The following is a 21,673-nucleotide window of genomic DNA, read 5'->3' on the forward strand; positions in this document are numbered from 1 at the left end:
AATTCAGTAAAAGGATTAACAGCCCGAACTCCCCTTCGACCTTTAACCCTTGGGGCCGTAAGGGGTAGTAAGGCAGCAATTCATTAAAATCGTTAAGGCAAATGAATAAGCCGAAGATACGATTCATTTCATCCAATTCATCAAAATCGTTAAGGCGAATAAATAAGCCGAAGATACGATTCATTTGGTTCAAATTAGCAAAATTGTTGAGGCAGATAAAGCCGAAGATACAATTAGATAAGATCGTTGAGGCAAATGAAGCCGAAGATACGATTCATTTTATTATTAAAATTGTTAAGGCGAAAGAAGCCAAAGATACAATTCATTTTGATTATTAAGGCAGATAAAGCCGAAAATACAATTCGATAAGATCATAGAGGCGAATGAAGCCGGAGATACGATTCATTTTATTATTAAAATTGTTAAGGCAAAAGAAGCCAAAGATACAATTCATTTTGATTATTAAGGTGGATGAAGCCAAAGATACAATAATTAAATGCAGTTAGACAATGCTGATGAAAAGCAAAAGATGCATTAAAATATAAAACCCCGAAGGCTAGTTAAATTACAAAAGCCCGAAGGCGAGAATAATAATTACAAATGCCAATTACAAAGAGTACCGATTACCAAAAATAGAAATACAAGGAGACGAACAAAGAATGTCGCTGCAAGAGTTGGGTACGACTATGGAAACACCTACGACAAACTTCGCAACAAGATCATCTTCCGTCATGTCAAGCACCTCAGTGCTGAAGGTTTAGGCTTGAGGGTCTTCATCCGAGAGCTCTTCGTCTTCGCCGGAGGAGACAGGAGGGACTTCGACTGCTGGACGGCCGATAGGATCCTCCAGGCTGTCGTCCAGCAACTGCTTATAATCCCAATTCAGGCCATGGGCCTTCTCCATGACATAATCAGCGCCGAACTGGAAGCAGCGTTCCTCCGTCCGGTCCAGCTGCTTCTGCTTCTTCCGAAGCTCCTTTCGGAACCTCTTCAGCTGGACGTTCCGGTGGGAGATCCTCCGGTTCGCCCTCTCCAGTTCAGTCTCCAGCCGAGATCTGTCCCCCTTCAGCTCAGCGGCTTCGACCTCGTTCTGGACTTTCACCCTTACAAGCTACTCCTCGGCCGCCATAGCCCTCCTCTCCAACTCCTTCACCTCGGCCATGCGAGTCTCCATGTCCTTAACCTTATCCTCCACGGTTGCAGCCCAAGGAGCGACCTGCAAAAGGACGACAAAAACATTACTAAAAGATGCCGAAAGGAAAGAGATGGAAGAAAAATAGAAAGATAAAAAAAAACGTACCAAGGACAGGAAGGACAGAAGCTCCGTGCAGGCTTCGGTAGTAGAGGCCGAAGCAAAGGTCGGAAGATCGACCGGGAGCTAAAGGCCATGGCATAGGTCTGAAGCCACCTCCTTCGAGGATTGCCGGGCTGGGTACACAGTATGGTCGGACGTGAGCACGCCCCACCCCGGGAGATAAGAGCGCACAATCCCCTCCTTGCTCCGGGTCCTCTTGGAAGGGTTCCCCTCTCCCATATACTCCAGACGGTCCCCCTCCTCGGCCTCAGAAGCCGCTCGAGATTGACGGGGCGACGGAGGCTTCTCGGTCTGGGCCCTCTCGCCTGTGCCCTCCGAAGGATCGGGCGTAGCCCCCTTATCGGCCACCTTCTTCGCCGCCGCCTCAGCCGCCTTCTTCTCGGCCGCCCTGGCCTTCTTCCTCTCGATCAAGGCCTCTCTCGAAGACACTGAAATATAAAGGGGAAACAAGTCAGTCCGGGCATATATAAGCAAATTCATAACAAGCAAATATACAGGTGCTGAGACAAAACTAAAGAAAAGACAAGGAAGAAGTTTTGTTACCCCCACTCCACAAGCTGAAGAGCCAATCCTTGTCCCGAAACTCTCCGGGACCCAGCTTCTTCACATTGACGTCCACTAACGCCGTGTAGTTCTCCTTCTCCTCCAAGGTCAGGCCCGGCATGAGAAGCAACGCGGGATTTACATCTCGCCAAACCGACATGGCCGCCAACCTTGGACCACTCACATAACACCAATGAGTGTGAGTGGATTTATTGTTCGAATTGGTCGCCGTCCAATCAGGTCGCCCTGCTCGACGGGCGATGGTGTAAAAACCAGAACTCTTCGGATTCTTCCGAAAATCATAATGGTACCAGAATAGGCGAATGATGGGTGCGATCCCAGCGTGAAGACACATGTTCTGGAAACAGTTAATATGGATGAACCCGTTCGGGTCCATCTGTCCGAGGGCGATACCCATCTAGAAGAAAAGGTGATTGATCAGCTTCAACGGTGGCACCCTCAAGCCACACTTGATGGCCGCCTCCGAAACCCCTACGACGCAACCTCCATATCCATCCGGCACCCCGGGAGTGTCGTAGATTCTTTCACCCTCCCTCGGCGCGTATAGCCAACAAAGCCCTCGAGGGACAGAGTAATCATCATACATCTGAACTACGCGTCCTTTCGTCAGTTCAGATCTATTATTGGCTGCGGGATAGTCGGCAGCCGAACCATATAGGGCCCGTCCCGTCCGCTCAGGGCGAATGGAAGACGTTCCCACCAAGCTGTTCGACAAGGGGTCCCAAGAATCTGGGGGACGGTTTGCTCGATCCATGTCCCTGTATCAGGAACAGAGAGACATTAGTCCATGTACTCGGATTAGCAGACATAAAAGAAAAAGTAAAAACCCGAGTACACGTCCCAGGACCAAACGAACCAGAACCCCGGAGGCTGTTTCAGAAGGCTGCTCCTAAGGCAAGCCCTCCCGAAGGATGTTCTTGCCTACAGAACCTTTCGCAAACATCACTCCAGACCACCTGTTTACGCCCTGGGTCGGCTCCCGAAAGACGTTCTAAAACCAAGAAATTCCGAAGAATGTTCTTGGTCAGAAAACACCTCGCATGCCATCTTTAAACCCGTGGGGCCTCCTCAAATTGGTAAAACCCAGAAACCTATATTACCTACCCAGAAATACCCAAAAACCCCAGAAAAACGCAATGGCACACGCACAAAACCCAGAAAAAATCCCGTGAACCCAGAACAAAACCACTAAGTCCACATGTAAACTCCCTAAAACACAGAAAATTAGCATGCAAATTTAAAACTGGAAAATAAGAAAAGAGACTTACTTATTTGGAGATGTTCTTGGATTGAAATGGGATGATTTGGGAAGACGGAGTTGTTGTTGCCCGTGATTGGAAGATTCACCGTGATTTGTCACTGTGTATGGAGGAACTAAAGTGATAAAAAGAAAATGAAACACACAAATGGGCTTATATAGGCGCCTAAAATAAATTTAGAAAAGCGACGTTTGGGGGTTTTTGAAATGGACGTCCCAGATCAAGACGGTTGACATTCAACGGCTGAGATTGAGTCATGGAACGACGTGCCAACAGCTGTCACATTAATGCACTGCAAGTCCCCACAAGCTTGCCACGTGTACGACCGAAGATCGAGGCGGGACTGAAGCGATCGCCCTAGGGTTTCTTCACCCCAATATGGGCCGAGACCGGTGTCCGTCGGCCGGCCCGAAGGCCTAGCCGAAGGACAGGGACATGTTGGTTATAGGCCCAATAAGGCCCATTGAACAAAGGTCCAGTAAGCGGTTAAGCTACTGGGCCGAAGGACCTCCAGGCCCGCGTAACGAAGGCCCACGGAAGCCCAGGCCGAGGCCCACTACTCGCGGACCGTTGGACAGAATAAGGGACATAACGCCCCCTTTTCACTCCCTCCTGAATGATTTGTAACGGATGAACATTCATTGCAGGATTGGGTATAAAAACCCTTGTAAAGTAAGACAAAACATACACACATTCTTAACACTCTGCTTCTCTTGTATTACTACCCTACTTTTACAGCCAGATTCTGATTCTCACACCGGAGGTGAATCGGGGGTACAAACCCTCGCATTCTCTTCACTTTCAGGTAAGGCCGAAGCCATCTTCAATCCAGCCGAAGCCTGTTCACGCGACCGAAAGGATCTGGGCGTAACAAGTTAATTGAGCATTGACTCTGACCGCCGGAAACTCGGCACGGCACACTCGGCCTGGTCGTCTAGCCCCCATATGATTTAAGATGTACATGTGCATGTTGATGTTTTCAGAGATTAAATTATTGATGTTCTTATTTTTTGGGAAAATGCTGGAAGAAGTAGCAGCCCCCACGTTTCATTCTTTAATGTACAATTATTAGTGATATGAGTATCATAACTTATAAGTTATTTAGGTGTTTGGATAATTTTACCTATAAGTTGTTAAAGGGTTTAGTAAATCATAACTTATAAGTTATAATTATTTTTAAAAAAATCAAAATTTTAATATATAATTAAATACATGAATAAAATATTCAAAACATAAATATTGAAATACAAATTACTAAAAATAGTATTTTATATGATAGTATATTATAAAAAAATATTATAAAACTTATTATAATAATAGTTTGTATAATAATAATTTGGGCTAGTAGAAATATTGATAAGTAATTTGGCCATACTTATTGACTAAAATATATATAAAAAATAATATTTAAAGATAATAATTTTAATACATTAATATAATAGGATAAAATTAAAAAATGTAATTAAATAAGGATTTGGAAAGAGAGAAAAGTAGTGAACCGGGTGAGTGAGGACAAATGAAGATGAGAAAGTAGGGATCTCAACTTTCACATTTCATAACATAAGCAGTAAAATATGATCATTTTTTATTTTACCCAAACAGTCAACACAGGAATATAACAACATTTATAGTCATTTAAGTTTGAAGTGGAGGTGCTGCACAGGCACTATATTTTACATTTCTTCCCTGTAACGGAGGTTTTTTTTTTTTGAGGCAAATTTAAATTTCCATTACTTCAAATCATCTTCCAAAATACACAAAAGATCCGGAGGAACATGCTCCCCTCTAAAAATACAACCTAGATTTGAACTCGACAATCTAGCTAGCCAATCTGCTGCCTTGTTCCCAGATCGTTTGACGAATACAATGTCGATATTGTTATAAGACTCCAGAATGCACTTACACTCATCTACTATGCCACCATAGGGTGAGTAGATTTTCTCCTTCTTAAGCATAGCATTCACAACAATTTGGCAATCAGTTTCCACTATAACTCGATGCTGAAGATTGAGCACACTACTGCCCCTGTTGTTGTCCAACTCAGATTTGACCCAGCTTAGCGCCTCCTTCATACCAACTGCTTCGGCAAAATGGACCTCTGGCTTACCTTGAAATGACAAACAAGCTGCATGAACTAGCTTTCCTCTCTCATCCCTCACTATCCAACCCACACCAAACTGATTAGAATTGTTGAATATAGTGGCGTCGCAGTTGACCTTAACACATCCAATATCCGGTTTAGACCAACGTTCCAAACTACCAATTGAGTTACCTGGTCTGGGGAGATTATTATTTCCCATCTTTTGAACGTCTTTCCACTGTGAAAGGTATGCAATTGCATTAGACACTACATTGCCTGCTCTCGATTTCCTGTTATTCCAAATCTCATCATTCCGTGCTTTCCAAATACTCCAACAAACCATACTGATCATTGCCATTTTTCCAGTCAGATGTTTCACTACGTACAGAAACCAAGTGTGTATGTTCATCGAGCTGTCAAAGTTGGCTTCAGGGCATACTATATGCCAACAATTTTTTGCAACCATACAGTGAATAAAACAGTGGTCTGTGGTCTCCTTTCCTATTCCACAAAGTGGGCATACATCATCTGTCTGAACCCTACGGGTTTGTAAGTTGCATTTCGTTGGTAAACAACCATTCAGAGTTCTCCATAAAAAGACTTTCACTTTCCCAGGTACTTGTTCTCTCCAGAGACTCCTCCATATATTAGCATCCATATTGACATCCCACCTGCCCTGAATAGTCTGCAGCAATTTATACGCACTCTTAACTGAATAATGCCCATTATGCTCAGGAAACCAGTACAGAGTATCCACCTCTTGATTCCTGCACAACACTATGTCGTATATAGCCTTTCTGTCGCGAGCCTCAAATAAGTCCTCAATAATTTCCTCGTCCCATACTCTAGTATCTGTTTTGAATAGACTGTGCACTTTCGCTCCCTGCAACGCTATGTGCTGTGTAGTGATAAACGGATTTTGCACCTCTGAGAGCCAAGGTTGACCCATAACCGAGATACTATGACCATCCCCTATCCTCCATCTTGCTCCTCTCTTTAGCAATGTCTGAGCCTCTAAAATGCTTCTCCAGACATAACTGGGATTATGACCCAGCTCAGCTTCCAAAAAACTGCAATGAGGAAAATATTTTGCTTTAAAAACACGCCCCACTAGAGAGTTCTCGAACTGCAACAGCCTCCAACCTTGTCTACCCAACATGGCGAGGTTGAAGTCTCTTATATTCTTGAAACCCATACCACCATTATACTTACGTTTAATCAGCCTGTCCCAACTACGCCAATGGATATGCTTGTCCTTTTTCGAAGACCTCCACCAAAATCTACTAATCATACTCTCAATGTCCTGACACACTTTATTAGGAAGCAAAAATACACTCATTGTGTACGTAGGGATAGATTGTAAAACCATTTTTATCAGCATTTCCTTACCAGCCCCTGAAAACCATTTACTGTCCCATCCTTGAATTCGCACCTGCATTTTGTTTTTCAAATTCCCAAAGACTGCTGATTTTTTATGACCAATTGTAACAGAGGTTCTTGATTTTTATTATTTGTACAAATATTAAAATGGAATTCCAAAAGTACAAGGATTAACCAACTTCCTTGTTTGAAGTTAAATAATAAGTTAACTCCAAGGCTTTGAACTTATATTTTTTTATGTATCAACTATTATGCACGTGATGCTTACTTCGGAGTTTTAAAAATGAAAAAAACAAGCAAGTAAATGTTTTTAAAAGGACAAAAGCGTGATGATTCTAATTTTGATATACTTTGATTTCAAAATTTTAATTTTAAAAAATAAGATAGAAAATATTTTACGTAACTTACCATTTACCTGATTACCTTTTAAAAATTTGGGAGCTGAGGCGTCTTAACCTGTCACCTTGTTAAGTATTGATAGTAATCGGACTTTTCTAGAAGATATTTTTAGTAGTACAGTCAACAGCAATCAGACTTTTTAAGTCATTTTTAGTATCAAAAAATATCCAACTCACCTTACTAAAGACGCAAGACGACCCAAGTTGCTAGCTATGTGTAGGAAATTTCCATCAATTATGCAAAAACAACAATACCCTTCTTCCTTAATGTCATAAAAGTTATGGAATTCTTAGCAAGGGTACCGAAGAAAAAGATGATGACAAGCACCGGTTTAAAAATCTTTTCTACAATTTTGTTGCTATCCATTTTAACAAGCTCCTCCGCTATAGATGTCTTGACAATAAATCAGACAATTAGAGATGGCGATACAATTGTATCATCAAACAATGAATTTGAACTGGGATTTTTCAGCCCTGGTAGAAGTACAAATCGGTACGTTGGTATATGGTTCAAGAAGAAATCATACGGGACAACTGTATGGGTGGCTAACAGGAATACACCGCTGAATAACACTTCTGGTATGTTGAGGATTGATAATAAGGCAATTGTGTTATTTGCTAATGCAAGCAATACTATAATTTGGTCATCAGATTCTTCAACATTTGTGAACAATCCTGTGGCGCAGCTATTGGATACAGGAAATCTTGTGTTCAGGGACGAGCAAGAAGGTGGCCCAGAAAATTTTGTATGGCAGAGTTTTGACTATCCTGGAGATAATGTGTTACCAGGTATGAAATTTGGAAAGGATTTGGTAACAGGGAGACAATGGTGTTATTCATCCTGGAAAAGTCTTGATGATCCGTCTACAGGAAGTTATATATATCGAATGGATACACATGGTTATCCACAGATTATGGTTTGGAAAGGTTCAGAACTACAAGCTAGGACTGGACCATGGGTAGGTAATCGGTTTAGTGGTGATCCAGTACCAAAATCAAATAGGATTTACATAAATGAATTTTTTATTGACCAGAGGGAGATCTATTATACATATCATCTTTTCAATACAAGTTCCACTACACCTGTCACAAGGTTAATACTGGATCCAAATGGTAGTCTTCACCGCCTGATATGGAATTATCAAGATCAAGAATGGACAACTTATTTGACTCTACTAGTTAATGACTGTGATCGATATGCATCTTGCGGTCAATATGCTACTTGTGACGTTAACAGCTCTCCAAAATGTGCGTGTTTGAGAGGGTTTAAACCAAAAATTCCTGAAAAATGGGAAGCAGCTGACTGGACAGATGGTTGTGTTCGCTTAAATCCATTGGATTGTGGACATGGAGATGGTTTTATTAAGTATATGGGAGTGAAATTGCCAGACACCCGACAGTCGTGGTACAATTTGAGCATGAGTCTCAAAGAATGCAAAAGTATGTGCTTGAAGAACTGCAATTGTACAGCCTATTCAAATATAAACGTCGAAAATGGTGGAAGTGGTTGCTTGTTATGGTTTGCGGAATTAATGGACATTGAGGGCTACACAGAAGATGCACAAACTATATATGTGAGAATGCCAGCCTCGGAATTAGGTAAGACAAACTATTCACAGTTTCACACAGTCAAAGACTCTTTTCTTTATAAAGGCAACCAGGGTCTTTTAGCAGGGAACCTTATCCTGAAACTCTTATTCTCGAACTCCTATTCTCAAGAGAATACATATATCCACTGGGCTACTCCTCTTTACAGTTCAAAAACTTTACCTCTCTTCCCGGTTCAAATACCTACCTCTCTTATCGGTTCCAAGTATTTTTATTTATGCACTAAATAGAATGTCAGAAATACTACCTTAAGTCTGGTTTGCTACAGATGAAAGCAAGAGATCCAGAGTGAGGCAAATATTAGTCATATCAATTACAGTACCAGTAGCAGCGATGTCAGCCTTCATCCTTCTGCATCTTTTTAAGAAGAGAAAGCTGAACAGAAGAGGCAAGTGATTAATCATTTAAGCTTCTGTATAAGTATTGAATAATTAATTAGAATTTAGAGGTATACTGTAAACATTTTCAATACTAGATAGCCATTTTGCTATAAGTTTATTCTCATTTTGCAGGAAGGTTGAGTTCAAATGCAGAAGAAAATTTGAAGTTACCATTATTTGACTTCAGAAGAATTGCTAATTGCACCACTAACTTCTCCCAAAATAATAAGATTGGAGAGGGGGGCTTTGGACCTGTTTACAAGGTCAGTATTTTTTGCACAAAAATAATATTGGTCTACGCTAAAAGCACCATCCCGCCTTTTTTTAAGAAACTATATACATATATGATATTCATCAAAAGCTTTTCCCTCGTGGCTGATGCTGGACTCCAGCATCATACAGTATAATTTTGCTTATCGATCTGAACTTGCTTAAATTGTTTCTTCTTTGTACTAGTGGATAGAAGTGTTAGTGTATTGTTCTAATGCATGGTAAATTAAAGAAGTACTAATACACAGCAAGTTACAAACAAAATTAATGTTTCTGGATACCCTGGTACGTGCACGACTTTGTTTTTGCTATATATCAAATGAAACGATGCATGTAAACGTAAAGACAAGCTGGCATTGGCATAACTTCTAAACATTATGAAAAAAATAAGATAGCCTTATAAAGGGATCAACAAAGAGAGAACGATGACCATTTGTGAAAACAGAATATGGAACTATTTGCAGGGTATGCTTGAGGATGGGCAACTAGTAGCTGTAAAAAGGCTCTCAGACAGTTCAAGACAAGGAATTGATGAATTCAAGAACGAAGTTTCATTAATTGCTAAACTTCAGCATCGTAATCTTGTCTCGCTTCTTGGTTATTGCATTGAGGAACAGGAAAAGATATTAATTTATGAGTACATGCCCAACAAGAGTCTAGATTCTTTCATCTTTGGTATATCCCTCTTTTACATGATTTTTTTTCATCCACTTTTAATATCTTCTAAGATTAAAAATTAGTGTTATCCTGATATTAACTGAAGATTCATCTTTTAGAGCTGTCTAAAGGTTTAAACTAATTCTGATGAAAAATTCATAGATAAAGAAAAAAGAAGCTTAGCAGATTGGCAAAGGTACTACAGTATCATAAATGGAGTTGCAAGGGGACTTTTGTATCTTCATCAGGACTCCAAACTAAGAATTATCCACAGAGATCTTAAAGCTAGCAATATTTTACTTGATCTTGATATGAATCCAAAAATATCAGACTTTGGCATGGCAAGAAGTTTTGGAGGAAGCCAAACCGAAGCGAACACGACAAGAGTTGTTGGGACTTAGTACGATTTCGTTTAGTACTGCAATTAATTTCTACTTCTTTAAACATAACTAAGATGTTCTTTTTATGTGCAACAGCGGTTACATGTCTCCCGAGTATGCTATTGATGGACTATTCTCAACTAAATCTGATGTATATAGTTTCGGCGTCTTACTATTAGAAATATTAAGTGGAGAGAAAAACAGATGTTTTGAGCATCCAGATCACAATCTCAACCTACTAGGACATGTAAGTGCATATAGACATTTATGCTAATGTGTAGGCATGCTTACTTATAATCTCTAATATGGAAACTATCAGGCATGGAGATGTTTCAATGAGGACAAGCTTACGGAACTGGTCGACAGGGCAATCTTGGAGTCAAGTAATCAACATGAAGTGTTTCGAGTTATTCAAGTTGGATTACTTTGTGTTCAAGAATATCCGGAAGACAGACCAGACATGTCATCTGTGGTTATGATGCTCAGTAGTAAAATTGCACTGCCTATTCCCAAGAAACCTGGATTTTTTACAGAGAGAAAACGGCATGAAAGAGATTATTCATCAAGCAAGCATACATTATCTTCATCAAATGAATATAGTATTACAACTATTGCACCACGATAGTGCTTAGTATTTCATTTGTACAAGGGTAAATATGAAAGCACATACCGAACTCAAATATACTACAAGTTAGTATGACTTCAGATAGTAATTCACTACGTCTACTGGTGGAGTAATCCAGAGAAAGTGGCAGTTTCTGACTTTATGACTGACTGCCTTGTAATATTCTAGTAATGGTTTAGAGATTGATTAGGGCTACCATAGTACTGGCATCGATTTATGGCCTACCATATTACTGGCATCGATTTATTGATAAAAAAAAACCTGATAATTTTTGTAATATATATATATGAACTGTATCACATTGTTTTCATTAGTTGAACATGGCTGTCGACATCTTAACAGGAGCATTTATCGATTGCTTTGATTAGGATGAAATAAATCTGTTTGCCAAGTTGCATACTTCATTGGTTTCTGTCATTACTCATTCCTTCTAATTTACAAATAATGCTAATTTATTTTGTTCACTCTCCTCTTCCATAGATATTGTTCTTCACATTGTTCATTCAATTGCCTCCTCTATTCCATATACCAAAGAATGAAGCGTTTATCACACTGATTGCTAATACAATTCCTGAAAATATCCCATATGACTAATATCGTCACTGTATATACATGTTATTCAGAGGATAAGATAGGGGGTTTGCATAAATCACAACTAGATTTTTTTGAAGTCGAAAAATGCACGCAGACAGAAAATATAGAAAAATGAAGTAATTTCAGGTTTCAGGATTCAATGGTAACAGAATAAGGCAAGTAATTATCAATGACTCAGTGTCAGCAACACACATACAAGCCAAACAGCAATGCACATACACACAAAACTTTACATTCATACATTACCTGTTAATATTTTCGGGCTTCGAATCCAGAACGGATATTGGTTTATTATACTATTTGCTAATTCTCCAGTGCGTTGCCAATTTGAGCTTTAAAGATCAAGTTGAACAAATTTGTGCGTTACCGGGTTTCACAATTGTTACCCAACATTCAAGTAACCCACCTTTCATTCATTTTATACCGGGTAATTGAGTAATTAGGGGGGTGATAATATTAACTAGTTTACTGTGTGAGTGGAGTTTATAATTTATAAATGAGTTTTCAACTTTATCGAGTTTTATAATCATTTTCGAGCTTTCGAGTTTCTTACACAGTTTTTTGGTATTCGAGCTGAATTGCATTTTGCAGATTTTAAATAATTAGGCAAAAAGTATGCGCGTTAAATCAAATTTTAAAATAAGAGAATGCAAATTACAATTTCTAAATATAAGTATATAAGATTAATTTTTAATCAAATTTAAGTGGTGCAAAATATAAGTCTTTTTAAAAATTATCCGATTATGTTTTATTTATTTTCGAGCCGAGTCGAGCTCGAGTTTAAACAAAGCAGAGCTCAAAAAACTTGAATAAAATTAGGGCTGCACAAAGGTCAAAAACCGGACCGACCCGGACCAGACCGAAGACCGGATTTTTTCAGAATTAAGGACCGAGGATCGGACCGGCTCTATCCGGTCCGGATTGGACCGGGACCGGACCAGTTTGGACCGGTTTAATTAATATTTATAAAAAAAAATTATTTATATAATTTTATTTTAATTTTTTTTCCAAATTTATATACATTAAAAATTTTGTTATTTGATACGTCAATAAAAAATTATAAGTAAGTACACATTTTATTATTTTCAAAGTAAATATAAAATCTTAAGTGTATGAATATCAAAATTTTATTACATGAAATACGAAATTTAGTAATTTAAAGTGTAGTATCGATCTATTTTATTATATGAATTTATTATCTATTAACTTGGATCAATAAAACATGATATGGCTGAATATTTAATATTTATATATGATCTTATAAGACATGAATTAAAGGTAAAATAATTATATATATGAATTCAGGTCAATTCAGGTCTGGACCGGATTTTTTCAGGTCTTGGACCGGACCGGACCGGACCGAAGACCGGATTTTTTCAATTATAAGGACCGGACCGGACCCGGTCCGGTCCCCGATCCAGATTACAGGTCCAGACCAGAATTCTGTGCAGCCCTAATGACATATGGTCAAACTCGAATTCGATACCAAGTTTGATTGAAGTTGTTATTCCTAGAGGACTAACAATGAGATTTACAGAAGGGGGGGTTGAATGTAAATCTCAAAACTTTTTCAAGTTTTGAGAAGTTTATTAAAGCAGTGTGTTCTAGATGAACAAGTGTATGAATTGCTTTGAGCTAATGCAGACAGATATATATTCAAACACAAAATGTAAAGATCACAACAAACTTTAAAAACTTTTCTGGTGGATTTGTTGTTCCACCAGAGATGGTATATTAGAAAATCTGTGTTCAACAATGTTGATCACAGCTGCATCCTATTACAAACTAGATGAATTTTCTCTCAAGATATTTCTTAACAGCTCTGGAAAATCTCTTTCTAATTACTAGCTTCTTCTTGGTTTATATATTACCAAGTGTACAAGTGAAAAACAATATAAAATTACAATAGTAAAATAAGTTCTTCACTTGCTTCTTTTCCTGTTCACTCCAGTACTTTGTTGACTATTGCATCTTTGTACTAAAGAAGAACGGCTGCTTTTTCTGTTGATCCTGAAATTCGGCTACCACATCTCAGTTTTCTCTGTCAACCCATGTGCCTCTGTCTGTAGGTACAACTACCACTTATCAACGGCTAATTAGCAGAACATCCGTTGAAGCTTTCATCCGTTGATGACTTCATCCGTTGAAGGATGTTATCCGTTGAAGCTTTCATCCGTTGATGCATTTATCCGTTGATGCTCTCATCCGTTGAAGCTTTAGAGACATCCGTTGAAGCTTAGCTTCTCATCCGTTGAAGGTCTTTAAGTCATCCGTTGATACCACTTCATTTATATAAAATTACAAGGCATGAAATATTTACAATTGGCCTTCCTATCTGCATATCATCTAGTAGTCAACATGACTCATAGTTTCTCTCAACTTCTAAGAATTACATTTTAAATACAGAGACTGAAATATGCTACAATACTAGACTTATTTCTAAGTAAAGCTACACCATCAACGGATAGCCAAAGTGGTCTTATCCGTTGAGGCTACTGACACTAAATTTCTACTTAAGTGTTTTGTTAAACATACCATCAAACTAATGCACATATATTCCTAACAATCTCCCCCTATTTATGTCTATAAGAATTGTAGGCATAAATTCAGGGTTAACTTGATGATAACAAAACACTTAACAAATATTTGAATTGAAACTAAGTAGAAATATAAAAGTGCTGCAAAAGTGTATGTACTAGGAGGTAATTGAAGATTTACAGTATTTCCAAGGGTGCTCCTCTAGCCTGAGCAAATCATTATTTTCTTCTTTGTTCCCTGGTTTTCTTTCCTAGCCCTTTGTCATTTTCCTCAAATTGGAGTTGGAGTTGTCTGAAGAATTCAGCTTCATCTTCATCACTGATATCCAACTTAGATTGCATTTCTTTGAGAGTTTCATTGCTGGCAATCTTGAGTTGGTCTTCAAGTCTGAAAAATCTTCTGACTCCTTTGTCATCTCTAAATTCCATCAACCAATGAGGTGATTTGTGAATTTTAGTTCCCCTTTCTTGTATGAGTAAGGTTCTGGGCAAAGCATTTGGTTCCCTCCAAGTCTTCCTTATGTTGGCAATCTTGTTGAGAATTTCAGTCTTGGCTGTTCTGGTAAAGCCAGAATCCTTTTTGATGGCTGAAAAGACTCTGATCAAGGTAGAGTAGCCTTCATTTAGAATCCTGTAGAGAGGCCATGTTCTTTCCCCAGCTCCCTTATATCTGAAAACCAATCTCTCTGGTAGCTGTCTGTAGGCAGCTATTCCCCTTACTTCCTCCAGCTCATCCAGATAGAGATTAATGTCTGAAGCTTCTTTTATGTCACAGATGTGAACATAATCATCTTTAGAAATGGGTGGCTTAGGGTTAGGTTTTTGTTTTTGAGTGAATTTCTTAGAGGTTAGGGGAGGTGTAGATTTAGATTTTCTTTTCTGTTTCTTTGGTAGTGGTAGAGTGGTTAAAAAGGTAGGCAATGTGATATTGTCCCAATCAATAGGTTCCTCTTTTGGAATGATTGGTTCACCATGGATATTTATAGAGGGATCAGCAACAAAAGGTTTAGGTATGGAAGGTAGTGGTTTAGATATAGATTTGGTATCTTCAGGGTTATCTTCACTCCTTCTGTGTGCCTTGGCCTTTCTTCTGTTTCCCTTCTGCCATTCCTCTCTTTCTTCCATATTTTCACCAAATATGCTCCCAAGAACCTCATCTAAGTTAGCAATCTTTTCTTCACCCCTGACTTCAATTCCTTTCATTTCTTCAACTTGGCTTGACTTTAGCTGTTTTTCAAGCTTTGCTTGTGCTCTTTTGTCAGCCTTGAGTTTTACAGCTTCTTTCTTCAACCTTCTGGTTTCTTCCCTTTTGGCCTTTAGAAATTTGGGATGTCCTTGCATCACACAGATACTCTTTCCCTCTCTATAGATAAAGGCCATGTCCATTCTCTCACCCTTGTCCTTGGTCTCCTTCTTCTTTATGATGCTTGCACTTAGAACTTTGTCTCCATCAGGTTTTGGAAGAGGAAAGTCTACTTCCTGCATCTGAGCAAAGTCTAGGGGATTCTTTGTGGAGTCCATACTGGATCTAGTGTTAGGCTTTAGAACCATAGGTTTTAAATTCTTGAAAGAAGTCTCTCCAACCTTATTTCTCCCTACTGGCTTGAGCTCCATGTTGATTGGTTCAATCTTTGTGCTAAATTTCACAGATGTTGATTTATTTTGTGTAGAACCAAACACCAATTGCAACCTTTCATCAATTCTCCTCCATTGTTCTTTCATTTGTATTTCAGCTGCTGCTAGCTGAATCAAATCAATTCCATCAGGTTTTCCCTTGATTTGAATGATTGGAGAGGTAGTGATGGCAGGAACTAGCACTTTAGATATCTGAATCTTTGTAGAGGGCTCTCCTTCCCCTTCCCTTTTATTCTCCCCCTTTTTGTTATCATCAAGGAGAGGGGTCAAGCCTTGTGCTTTTGCCAGCTGCATTAGGAGATTGGTTTGAGATTGTTGGTTGAGAAGAAGGGTGGCCACAGAATCTTCAATTCCTTGAACTCTGTCTTCCAACTTGGCCAGCCTTTGTTCAGTAACTGATTCCTTTTTCAATCTCGAAACCAAGTCCTGCAAAGTACCATAGGGCATGACTGAATCCAATTTTTCTGAAGTGAAGGATTTCAAGTCAGCAATATCTTTCCTGAGATCATCTAGACTCATATTTTGCTTTACTTTCTGCAACTTCATGAGATGCAGTGAGTCCAGGTGAGCTTGGAGGATAGCCTTGATATTTGCATTTGAAGTGTTCTGAATGGCCTGTTGAATAGTGATGATTTGTTTGACCAAGTGGACATTGAATTCACCTGTTCTATGCTCCTTAGTCAGGGCCCATTCAGGTAGATTAGGAATGGAACTAGGGTCTTCATCTCCCCCTATGTTCATGCTTCCATCAGAAGAAATAGAGTCATCATCATCAGAATTTACTCCAAATTCCTCAGATGGCTCACCGGCTGTAGAAGGCATCCTGTTAATAGCAGCTTTATCCCTTTGAAGAGATTCTGTTGAGTGCACTAGATGTAGTGTCCTCTCTGCCTCCTCATTGCCCTGAGCAGCCAACAGTTGATAGGCTGTCACAGGATGAGTAAAAGTGTCAGCATCCAAGGAAATGTTATCAATTACAGCTTTGTAATGTTGCTGAAATTGTCTTTCCTTTTCAGCATCATCCACAATCATTGACTCATGAGCAATGGCTGGTTCCACCCTTGTATCAACTGTACCTGCTTTTCTCTCTTTTTCTCTATGTTCTTGCATCAGGGGCTCCCCCTGGCTCACACATCTCACTCCCTCACCTTCACCTTCTAAGGTGGTACTCCACTCACTGACTTTTGCCATGCTGGAAGAAATAGCATGCATTTTTGTGCTCTCAATCTCTCCTTTTGTCTGGGAGCAACCCAGCCTCTCACTCAAATTTTCACTCCCTGCCCTCAATCCTAAAAGTGATTGCACAGTATTCATGTCTTCTACACTTGGAATCATTTCAGTTATTTGTGTAGAGACTATCAACGGATGTGGAATATCCGTTGAAGTTGAAACTGTTGTTATCAACGGATAACTGCTGTTAAGCTTATCCGTTGAAGAGCAACCACTTGTCAACGGATGAGTGATATCCGTTGAAGAAGGAAAAGAAGATGAAATTGAAAGTGATATAACTGTTGAATCTGTATAGATTGATTTGATATGTGTTGATACAGATCCTTCAATTATATCTGAAAGAATTTGCGGGTGATCCAACAAATCATCTAAAAGATGATGATCACCTGTATTTGAGTGGGGCTCCTCCCTGAGTTGTAAAGAGGGATAATCAGGAATTGATGGGAATAACATATCCACATCCAGAGATGGTGATGAAGTGTTTGGTGATTGATGTGTGATTATTGTGAGAGAATGGGGCTGTGACTCCACATTTATTGGAGTCACATCAAACTGAGTTTGAGAAGGCACAGAGACAGATGGATGTATCTGTGCAGTGTGTGCACCCTGTGTAGAAGATTGGGTTCTAGCCTTCTTTCTTCTAATAAAAGCTTTTGTAGGTGAGTGTTTGGCTTTAGTGTCCCTCCCTCTTTTGTTCTGTGTTCCTGGTTGGGAACTCTTTTCAATAGTAACATCCTTTTGGGAGGATGCTACTAGGGATGTGCTAGAAACCTTTTCAACCACCACAGCTTTTTGAGAAACTGGGGCTTGGCTAGCTTGGGAAGCACTCAACTCTCCTTCCTTATCCTGGGGGTTTCTTTGATGTTCACCCCTCCCCTCACCACTCACACCCTGTTCACTTCCCTCAGGGTTAATGGTTGTTGTTACAACTGTTGTCTTTTGAGAAACAACAGAGGTGGTTTTCTTTGTCTTGGATTTTGAAAGTTTAGATTTGGTGACCTTGGTAGAAATCTGTTGGGGCATTGACACAGATTTCATGGCCACACTAGAAGATAAAGAAATAGAGGGGTTGGAAGAAGTAGGAGTTGTAGAAGCAATTACCTCACCTACCTGGGGTGCATTCATGATTGGTAAATATACCAATTGCACACTGCTGTTTAGATCCATTCTCTTCAAGTCTGCAAGAACTCTTTTCTCTTGTGCCCAGCACTTGAGTTTATTATTCTCATTGATTATGACTAAACCTTCAGAAACATGGTTAGCCAATAACATAAAGAATCTAGCATAATAGATGTTATTAGGTCTATTAGCTTTGTTACCTAATCTAGTACCTAATTCTAGCATCACATAGTTGCTAAAGTTAAAGTACCTATTAGAAACAAGCATATAGAACATATTAACAAGAGATGAAGTTATGGCATCAAAATTACTAATTTTCCCAGAGAAAACCTTTATGAAGGCATCCCCAAGAAAACTCCATTCTTTCCTAAGGCCTTTTCGTCTAATACCCCCTAAATTAGCAGAGTTAAGAGAGTAACCTATGGAATCTAACATGCTGGATACATCACTATCAGTGTGTGGTGTCATGGCATTGTTCTCAGGTAATTTAAAACATGCTTGTAAGTCATCACAGTTAATACAGTGATTTTTACCTTTGAGAGTGAAGGAGATAGTCATATCCATGGAGTTGAACTCAGCAGTTGTCCAAATCTCCTCAACTACTTCACAGAAAATCGTTGGGGCTTCCAGCATTGCATAGCTAAGTTTACAGTTTTTGATGAAGTCCGTCATTTTGTGATAATCTGAGTGGGCTTCATTCTTTTCTACCAGAGCTATGAAATTGTTCTTCTCGTAGATGAACCCAGATTGAGACATAATCTTCACGACTGGTGCCATTGTTGTGAGTAGAAATTGCAGAGAATAACTTGAAGGTTTTGCAGAGAGAAAATGGTAAATGCTTGAAATTCTAAGAAAGCGTAAAGTAATAATGAACAATCAGAAGGGCTTATATGCTTTCAAAGAAAAATAAATAAATAAAGGATTAATCAATAAATAGGTGTTAGTGAATTTCAGCCGTTTAAGAATAAACTGTAAGTATTCTAATAACTACCTTTAAAACCAATACATACAGATGTATGTATGGTATCAACGGTTAAGAAAATAGAATCAACGGCTGTGAAACACCTCAAACGTCTGATGTGACATTTCAACGGATAATGTAAATTGTCATCCGTTGAAAGGTACTTCAGCTTTATCCGTTGACGGATAAAAGTTCCAGAGATATACTTGTCTTTCAACGGATAATGAATATCCGTTGATAGAGCAATTTTGACTTTCAACGGATAGGGAACTTCCGTTGATGGAATAAACTTTGTTAAAAGTCAAATTTGTTCTAGCAACTAATATATTTCAGGCTTCTCATCAAATTGCAAAGAAGACATGAATTTTAAGAGTAATTAAGCATACCTAGCTCACTTACCAATCTTGTGAATGTTGATTCATCAAGTGGCTTGGTAAATATGTCAGCAATTTGTTGTTCACTTGGAACAAAATGTAGTTCCACTGTACCATTCATGACATGCTCCCTGATGAAGTGGTACTTAATATCAATGTGCTTGGTCCTTGAGTGCTGCACAGGATTCTCTGTTATGGCTATGGCACTTGTGTTGTCACAAAAGATAGGTATTCTATCAACATGAAGTCCATAATCAAGGAGTTGATTCCTCATCCATAACATTTGAGAACAGCAACTTCCAGCAGCAATGTATTCAGCCTCAGCTGTAGAAGTAGAGACTGAATTTTGCTTTTTGCTAAACCATGATACAAGCTTGTTTCCCAGGAATTGGCAGGAGCCTGTTGTACTTTTCCTGTCTATTTTGCAACCTGCATAGTCTGCATCTGAATAACCAATTAGATCAAAGCCAGATTCTCTAGGATACCAAATTCCTAAATTTGGTGTACCCTTGAGATATCTGAAAATTCTCTTGATAGCAATTAAGTGAGACTCCCTAGGATCAGCTTGAAATCTAGCACACAGACATGTAGCAAACATTATATCTGGTCTGCTAGCAGTTAAATATAAAAGTGAACCAACCATGCCTCTATAACTTGTAATGTCCACAGACCTTTCAGTCTTATTTAATTCAAGTTTGGTGGCAGTGGCCATGGGAGTTTTTGCAGATGAGCATTCCATTAAGTCAAACTTCTTTAAAAGATCATAAATATATTTAGTTTGACTAATGAAAATTCCATCACTAACTTGTTTAACTTGTAAACCAAGAAAATAGGTTAGTTCTCCCATTAGGCTCATTTCATATTTACTTTGCATTAGCTTAGCAAACTTTTTGCAAAGTTTATCATCTATAGAGCCAAATATTATGTCATCTACATAAATTTGAACAAGTATACTAGAGCCATTAACATCCCTAAAGAAGAGAGTTTTATCAACAGTACCTCTAGTGAAGTGATTCTCCAAAAGAAATTTTGATAAGGTTTCATACCAGGCTCTAGGTGCTTGCTTCAGTCCATAGAGTGCTTTCAACAGATAATACACATAGTCTGGAAAATTTGGATCTTCAAATCCTGGAGGTTGACTTACATAGACTTCTTCCTCTAATTTCCCATTTAGAAATGCACTCTTGACATCCATTTGATAGACTTTGAAATTGGCATGGGCTGCATGGGCTAGAAATATTCTGATGGCTTCAAGTCTTGCAACAGGAGCATATGTTTCATCAAAATCTATTCCCTCTTGCTGAGAATAGCCTTTAGCAACCAGTCTGGCTTTATTCTTTATGATAATGCCATTTTCATCCATCTTGTTTCTGAATACCCACTTTGTGTCAATAGGACTCTTGTTCTTTGGTTTGGGTACCAGCTTCCAAACTTGGTTTCTCTCAAATTGGTTTAGCTCTTCCTGCATAGCTAATATCCAATCTGGATCCAATAGAGCTTCTTCCACTTTCTTAGGTTCCTCCTGAGATAGAAAACTACTGTACAGACATTCATCTTGAGTAGCTCTTCTTGTTTGCACTTTAGATGATGCATCACCAATGATCAGTTCAAAGGGATGATTCTTGGTCCATTTCCTTTGTGGTGGAAGATGTGCTCTAGATGAGGTGGCCTCAGTATTGTCATGATGTGAGACAGAGTGTTGACTAGTTGAAACTCCCCCTGAGTTGTTGGTCCTTTGCAGGGAACTTGGAGTTCTATCAACTGATGATGTAAATCGATTATCCGTTGATGAACTATGATCAACGGATGCTTCATTTTGTACTTCAACGGATGATGCACTATGTCTTTCAACGGATACTGCATTGCTTCTATCAATGGATGCAGTATTTTGTGCATTATCCAGGGGCATGTTTTGAATCCCTTTTGAAGTGTCATCTCCATCAGTCTCCTCTTCACTATCATCACAATATATCTCAATGTTGTCAAATTTGAGTCTCTCATTATGTCCCTCATCTGTTAGTCCATCAATCTTTTTATCATCAAACACAACATGCACAGATTCCATAACAATGTTGGTTCTTAGATTGTAGACCCTATAAGATTTTCCAGCTGAATAACCAACAAATATTCCTTCATCAGCCTTTGCATCAAACTTCCCTTTATGGTCAGATTGATTCCTCAGTATAAAACATTTACATCCAAAGACATGAAGAAAGTTTAGAGTTGGTTTTCTTTTCTTGAACAACTGATAAGGAGTCATGCCTTTAGCTTGATTGATCAAAGAAATATTTTGAGTGAAACAGGCAC

The 21,673-nt window shown here is 38.9% G+C and overlaps 2 protein-coding genes and 1 long non-coding RNA gene across 3 annotated transcripts; 1 reads left to right on the forward strand and 2 right to left on the reverse strand.

Moving 5' to 3' along the window:
* Positions 1-542: 542 nt before the first annotated feature.
* Positions 543-4,144, reverse strand: LOC141684891 (uncharacterized). The gene is made up of 3 exons (XM_074490029.1): positions 1,859-4,144; positions 1,301-1,743; positions 543-1,216 (listed from the first exon to the last, which is right to left on the reverse strand). Exons 1-2 carry the CDS (start codon positions 2,274-2,276, stop codon positions 1,379-1,381), a joined length of 783 nt encoding a protein of 260 aa, XP_074346130.1. The 5' UTR covers positions 2,277-4,144; the 3' UTR covers positions 543-1,216; positions 1,301-1,378.
* A 2,996-nt stretch (positions 4,145-7,140) lies between these two features.
* LOC141684273 (G-type lectin S-receptor-like serine/threonine-protein kinase At4g27290) lies at positions 7,141-11,212 on the forward strand. Its single transcript, XM_074489178.1, has 7 exons — positions 7,141-8,595; positions 8,873-8,996; positions 9,121-9,247; positions 9,719-9,929; positions 10,074-10,311; positions 10,388-10,538; positions 10,611-11,212. The coding sequence occupies exons 1-7, from the start codon at positions 7,278-7,280 to the stop codon at positions 10,914-10,916; spliced, it is 2,475 nt and encodes an 824-aa protein (XP_074345279.1). The 5' UTR covers positions 7,141-7,277; the 3' UTR covers positions 10,917-11,212.
* Positions 8,738-11,959, reverse strand: LOC141684274 (uncharacterized). The gene is made up of 3 exons (XR_012560619.1): positions 11,757-11,959; positions 10,583-10,809; positions 8,738-8,979 (listed from the first exon to the last, which is right to left on the reverse strand). It is a non-coding gene; the product is annotated as an uncharacterized LOC141684274 (long non-coding RNA).
* Positions 11,960-21,673: the final 9,714 nt, after the last annotated feature.

Source organism: Apium graveolens, chromosome 9 (assembly GCF_009905375.1).
Source record: "Apium graveolens cultivar Ventura chromosome 9, ASM990537v1, whole genome shotgun sequence".
Classification (NCBI taxonomy): Eukaryota; Viridiplantae; Streptophyta; class Magnoliopsida; order Apiales; family Apiaceae; genus Apium; species Apium graveolens.